The following is a 6,699-nucleotide window of genomic DNA, read 5'->3' as shown; positions in this document are numbered from 1 at the left end:
TCAGAGTTGAAGTTAAACTGAGGTATTGGTGCCATGAAGGCATCAGGGACGGGCTGATCTGGGAGCAGAACTTCCCACACAAAGGGAACAGCTAGTGCAAAAGCCCCAAGGCAAGAAGGAAAGAGCTGGGAATACTGCAGAAACTGAAGGAAGGGGCCTGTATGGCTGAAGTCGGGAGGGTGCGCAGATTGGTGGGAGGTGGGAGTATTGTTGGAATGCAGCCACACCTACATTTTTCTAGTGTCTATGGCTGCTTCGTGGGTTTGGTTTTTTGGTTTTTATGGCTGCTGTTTGTACTACAAGCACAGAGCTGAGTAGTCAGGACAGAGACTATGCTCCGCAAAACCAAACATCTACTTTACGGCCCTTTACAGAAACATTGTGCAGGCCTCTGCTTTAGAAAGTTAAAAGCAGGAAACTGGGATGATCTGATTGGTAGTTTACAAAGATCTCCGTGGCTGTCAGGTGGAGTACCATATTTTTATGCAAATAATGCATGCCTTCACAGTTTCTTTGCTTGCTGCACCCTCCTCCCAGGAAGCACCCTCACAAGCGCCACCATGCCAATCCTTTTCCACAAAGTTCCTGTAAAAAAAATTAGCATTAGTGTGCTTACAAAAATATCTCTCGGGGAGACTGAGTCCAGCACAACTGGATGGTGCCTGGCTACCACCACCAACCGCTCTGACGGGGATCACAATAGAGGGTACCAAACAGAGGTGGAGATAAATGTACAACAAAACTCTAACTCACAAAACAAGACCAGACTTACTGGTCTGACAGAGACTAGAGAAACCCCAAGAGTATGGCCCCCAGACACCCTTTTAGCTCAGTAATGAAGTCACTCCCGAGACTGACCCTTTCAGCCAAAGATTACATAGGCCTGACTAAATGGGCACACCAGCCCAGGGGTATGGATGAGAAGGCAGGAGGAGACAAGAAAGCTGGTAATGGGGAACCCAAGGTCCAGAAGGGGAGAATGTTGATATGCGGTGGGGTTGGCAACCAATGTCACAAAACAGTATGTGCACTAATTGTTTAATGAGAAGCTAATTCTGTAAACCATCTAAAGTACAATTAAAAAAAAAAAAAACCTCTGGGTAGGGAGCACAGCAAGCGAACAAATGCAAAAGACCTGTGTTATTTGTGTATTTGTGGCTGAACCTCATGCTGTCTCCTGTGTTGGTCTGAGTGCCTTGCTAGACCGAGGGCAGGTGGTGTGCTTTGTTCTAGTACGGTTCCCTGCAGAGGGCTGGGCTTGAGAAAGCTGAGACAGATGTTAAGGTCCTAGAGCTGTAAATTGTGGAGCAACGACTGGAATCCCTACCCGAGTGCCTTCACAGCCCAGGTGTTTTCTCTTACATCCAGCTGCCTGTGATTGGAGAAGCATGAAATGACTCTGCACTTTATTATTCTGGAACAAAAGAAAGTAAATCAGTGGAATGCTGGTGGCATAAAGAAAGCATGTGTAAAAGGGAGTTATTTTTAAACATTGTTTTTGGTTAAAAAATGACCAGAAGTAGAGGTGACCTCCAAAACTCACGATCCCATTCTCTAATCTCTGGGAAGATAATGAGTACACCAACAAGACAGATGACTGTGAGCAATGCTTGGTTGATACAGAACTGTATTAAAAATTCTTCATTTGCTTTCTTTCAGCCAGAAGTAGGTTGTGTTGAATAACTTAAATAACCAAAAGAACTGTTTTCAAATAGTCTCCCTGCCAAGTTTGACACTCGAAGTACTTGAAATGTTCCAAGAAAGGAAAACGGAAATTATCAAAATAAAGAATAAAAAAGGAAACTAGATATTTGAACCAAGAGGGAGAGTTTGCCAAGCCTAATCTAGCAGGAAAGGTTTGCACTTGGCTACTCACCAAAGGTTGGTGGTTTTAGCTCATACAACAGTACTGTGGAAGAAAGACCTGGTGATCTGCTTCCATTAAGATCACAGCCAAAAAAAAAAAAAAACCTTTGAGGGCAGTTCTACTCTGTCACATGGGGATTCCATGAGTCAGGATTGACTTGATGGCAGTGGATTTTTTTTAATCCAGCAGGTAACACTTAGAATGGGATTTTTTCAAAGAAGGACGTTTTGGCAAGCTGTGGCAAAATCATGAATCACAAGATAATGACATTGTGAGCTGTAAACAGTTTTAATTTATACAGGTGACATTTAAAATGCTAATCAGACCTTAAGATAATTGCTGGGAGTTAGGGGGCCTCTGCTGGGAACTCTTGCAGTTTCTATGGAAATGATTCAAAACACAACCAGATCAGGGAAGGTGTTTCTGGCTGGGCTGACTTGGGTTTTGACTTCTACAGAGCCAGGGAGCTTGGGTTACTGTCCATTGTGGTGATACTTTTGGTAATTTAAACCTATAGACTCCAGCCTGAGAGCAGGGAGTGAGAGCTCATCCCAGCAAGAGAAGATTTCAGTACAGCCCTTGTGGTTTGGTCACTTGCAAATGGGGATGCAGCGATACTAAGAAAACTAGCTAGGTCTTTCACCAGCTCTGAGTTTGTGTGCTTATTGGAGGCCATGAAAAACCAAACCGAACCCACTGCCTTTGGGTTGACTCTGACTTATGGCGATCCCATGTGTTACCGAGTAGAATTGTTCCATATGGTTTTCTTGGTTGTAATCTTTATGGGAGCAGATCGAAAGGCCTTTCTTCTGTGGTGTCACTGGGTGCGTTCAAACCACCAACCTTTAGCTTAGTGGATGAGCACAAAGCATATGTGCCATCCAGGGACCTTTCATAAGAGGCCACTGAAAAAAAGTTACCTAGAAGGTTTTTTTTTTTTTCCTTATTGATTATATATTCCACAATTTTTCGGATATGTGCTTATTCAACTATCTACAAAATTTTGAGTGACTACCATGTGCTCCAGGCTTGGTGGTTCGGAATCTGGTGATGAACAAGACAGACAAGGTCCCTGTTCCTGTAGAACTGATATGTGGAAGGAGAAAGTAACACACAAAACAGATAATATATATATAAGGTAATATTGTACCTCTGATGGGTAATCCCCCGACCACCACCAAGCAGGGTAATGGGATAGAGTGACACAGAGGTGGGTAGGTGGGGTAAGGGGTGAAAGTATATATAGATAAGGTGATTAGGAAAGCCCTTGCTGAGGAAGTTACGCTTGAACTGAGGCCTGGATGATTAGAGGTCTAATCAGGGATGAGTGTGTTCCAGGCAGAGGGAACAGCCAATGCAAAGGCTCTGACATGGCAACAAGATTGGCATGTTCAGGGGTTGGAGGGAGGCCTTCTGGAGAAGAGCAGTACGAGATGAAGTAGGAGGTTGCCAGGGATAAGAGTTTGGATTTTCATTGAGTGCTGTATACGGTCTCCCAAGACCGCCTGTGGTGTTTGCATTTTGAACATCCCTCTGGGACCTCTGTCAGGTGTACTGCGGAGGGGAGCCCTCTGTTTGCTTGCAGAGTGAGTGTGATGATGCCTACAGTCCCTTCCAGCTTTGCATGCATGGCAATGAGTGGTTTTTCAATATTTTATTGAAGGTGGTGATCCTAGCAAATCTCTCTGACACTTGAGCTTAGTTTCCTTACCTGTGAAAAGGGTTGAAACTATATGCCCTATTTAGTCAAATCCACCACCTGTCTGTCTGTTTGTCATATTGTGGTGACTTGTGTATTGCTGTGATGCTGGAAGCTATTCCACCGGTATTTCAAATATGGCAGGGCCACTCATGGTAGACAGATTTCAGTGAAGCTTCCAGTCTAAGATAGACTAGGAAGAAAGGCCTGGTGATTTACTTCCAAAATTCAGCCAGTGAAAGCCGATGGATCACAACAGAACCTTCTTTTTCTCGCTTGCTTTAGACATGTCATCAGGAGGGATCAGTCACTGGAGGAAGACATCGTGTTTGGTGAAGTAGAGAGCCAGTGAGGGCGAGGGAGACCTTCAATGAGATAGATTTGTACAATAGCCTCAACAATAGGCTTAAACACACTGGCAATTGTGAAGATGATGCAGGACTGGGCAACATTTCGTTCTGTTGTACATAAGGTCACCATGAGTCGAAGCTGACTTGTAGGAAGTGACCTGTCGTTTAGTTGAGCAGTGGTTATAAAAATAAAATAGAGGACTAGATTTGAAAATTTCTTTTTCTTAAGATAAAACTACTACAGAGAGGAAGGCTGGTGACCTTGGAACTGGTGGTTTGAGTATCTCCACATCTGTCCTGCCCATATTGGCAGCTCTCTTTGTGGAACTTCTCTTAGGCTTCCTGTGTGTACCAGGACTGGCCACCTGCATGTCATGATTTATTTAAATTTTATTTAATTTTTCCAGATTTCCATAGGGGACAGAAAGACAGTTTATTCCAGAAGACAGCAGAAATAAGAAATCCATTCTAAAAATACAGTTTGGTGTAATTCTATCACGTTGGGACAGATCTTCCCTCTGAATGTGTTCTCCTACTGACTGCCACGTTAGAGTCTTTTCTGCCTTGAAGCCATTTCCGGGCAGGTCTTAAACACTTCCTGACTCCCGTGTCATGGACAGGCAGGGGCCATCTTGAAACCCACATGTTCCAAGGAGAAGGTAACACATTTCTCTAAAGAATAGCACCCTCTGTCTCAGAAGAGCCTGTAAACGTTTCGTGTAGTTGGCACAGTTTAAGTAGGCACAAAATTCGTCCAAGCATAAAAAAGGCAACAGAGAAAAATACTGCATTTCAGAATAAGATCTTCAAATGTGACATGACTGTTTAAGGCAGCTGATGCCCGAATAGGTGAGTCAAGGAAGGTGGTCTGGGTTTGGAGGTGATTTTTCATCTAGAGGAAATCTCAATGATCTCAATGACAGCACTGTAGAGCATGTCTTCTTCAGGCCCAGTGATAACTGAGATACCAGATGGTTTCATTTTTCAACTGTGGTCCAAAGAGAGGGTTGATTTGGGCCAGAATTGGAAGCAGCCAAAAGAGGTGGCAGCAAACTGAACAGGTCACCAACATGGTGATGATGACTCCTTGGTTAGGAAACTTAGGGATGAGCCAGGGCACTAAGAAGCCCACGAAGCCCCAGAACACTCTCATCACGATGAAAGGCACTGTGAGCCCATTGTACGCCATGGTTGTCTCCTGATCTGCCAGCCCCTGCCCTGCCGCCTCACTTTGGTCCCACCTGGAAGTATACACGACACAGTTTAAGGGGCATGGAAGTATCTTTTCACTTCTCAAAATAGCTGCTATCACCTGCTTTTTTAGAAAGATTATTTTTTGCTGTTGGAAATATACACAGCAGAACATATACCAATACAATTTCTACATTACAATTCAGTGACATTGATTACATTCTTTAAGCTGTGCAACATTCTCATTCTCCTTTTCCGAATTGTTGCTCCCCACTACATAATCTCATTGCCCCTGAAGTCTCCCATCTAACCTTTCAAGTTGCTGTTTTCACTTTGATCCCGTGTAGACAGTTCTTTAAAAGAGCACAGTGCTTAAGGCAGATATTCTTTACTAATTAAGCTTAACTGTTGTTTGGTTTAAAGAAGATTTCAGGGAATATTTTTGGTTTAAGGTTTAAAGATTATCTCAGGGCAATAGTTTTGGGGGTTCATCCAGCCTCAATGGCTCCAGAAAGTCTGGATTCTATGAGAATTTGAAATTCTGTGCTGTTTTTCTCCACCTTTTGTTGGGATTTTTCTCTTTGATCAAAGCATTCAGTAATTATCCTCTGCTTCTTTATGATCAAAAATTGACATTTCTTTAACTTAAGTCTTACTGATGCAAAGTCCTTCACCTCTGGCATGGTGTTTATGACATCACATCACAGGTACTAAATACATGCTTGTGGAATGAATTAATAAATTTTATCCACTGGTTCTAATATGCTGTCTGGATTCTTTCCCTTGTGATGAAACTTCACATCTTAAAGACAGTGCTTAAATCTCCCATGATTGTTATTCCTTAAAGTATTTCTCATTTGTCTGGCCCCAATTTTCCACCATCCAGGTAGCCTTCCTTTTGATGCTTGCAAAGGTTACTCTTAAAACTCAATGACCAGAACAGGTCACACTTAGCTGAAAGCCTCTCCCAGCTCTGTGTACATTGTTCTGACCTCAGCAGAGTAGTCTCCACTTTGCCGCAAACCTCACGACTCCCTATTGTCACCCACTTCCTGCTGCTCTATTTTGTTTACTTTGCCTGCCTGTTTCTTATGGGCTTGAAATTAGGGACTGTTGTTTAAAACCCTTTTAAATAGTAATTGAGACCCTGTCCAAGCTATAAACATTTATTAATCACATGTGGAAATAAATAATTTAATGAAAAGATGTATGCGAAGGAGATTTTGATTCTGTTGCCCACTTTTGAGAGAAAAATAGTTACATATAACTTGGAGTGACATGCCCCAGTGAAGTGGCTCCTTATTTCAAAAACACCAGCCACAGCTTGTGAAGAGCATCATATAAAGCTTCTTAATGTTGTTTGTTTTTTAATGTTGATTGTCTGCCCGGAGGCACCTGTGGCAGTTAGCGGCTACACCTGAGTTCTAAAAGGCTGGCTCATTCTTTGGCCTAGGAGGGCGGAGCTAACAAAAGCTCCTTCAGAGAATGGTTATCTAGTGAACTAGCCACGATCTGCAGTTAACTCTGGCCCTACACACAGTAAATGGTATCAGGGTCACCTGTGAATACCACAACCTGTGGCTTAACGTCAT

At 43.0% G+C, this 6,699-nt stretch overlaps 1 protein-coding gene across 1 annotated transcript; it reads right to left on the bottom strand.

Annotated features, from left to right (window-relative positions):
• Positions 1-4,819: 4,819 nt before the first annotated feature.
• LOC100660674 (V-type proton ATPase subunit e 1-like) lies at positions 4,820-5,105 on the bottom strand. Its single transcript, XM_064274236.1, has one exon. The coding sequence runs from the start codon at positions 5,103-5,105 to the stop codon at positions 4,860-4,862; it is 246 nt and encodes an 81-aa protein (XP_064130306.1). The 3' UTR covers positions 4,820-4,859.
• Positions 5,106-6,699: the final 1,594 nt, after the last annotated feature.

The sequence above is a fragment of the Loxodonta africana genome, chromosome 22 (assembly GCF_030014295.1).
Source record: "Loxodonta africana isolate mLoxAfr1 chromosome 22, mLoxAfr1.hap2, whole genome shotgun sequence".
NCBI lineage: Eukaryota > Metazoa > Chordata > Mammalia > Proboscidea > Elephantidae > Loxodonta > Loxodonta africana.
The sequence above is the reverse complement of the archived record's forward strand: the minus strand, read 5'-3'. Positions and strand labels throughout refer to the sequence as shown.

What these genes read in the sequence shown, in the direction of transcription:
- LOC100660674 (XM_064274236.1), bottom strand. Translation starts at nt 5,105, where the DNA reads ATGGCGTACAATGGGCTCACAGTGCCTTTCATCGTGATGAGAGTGTTC.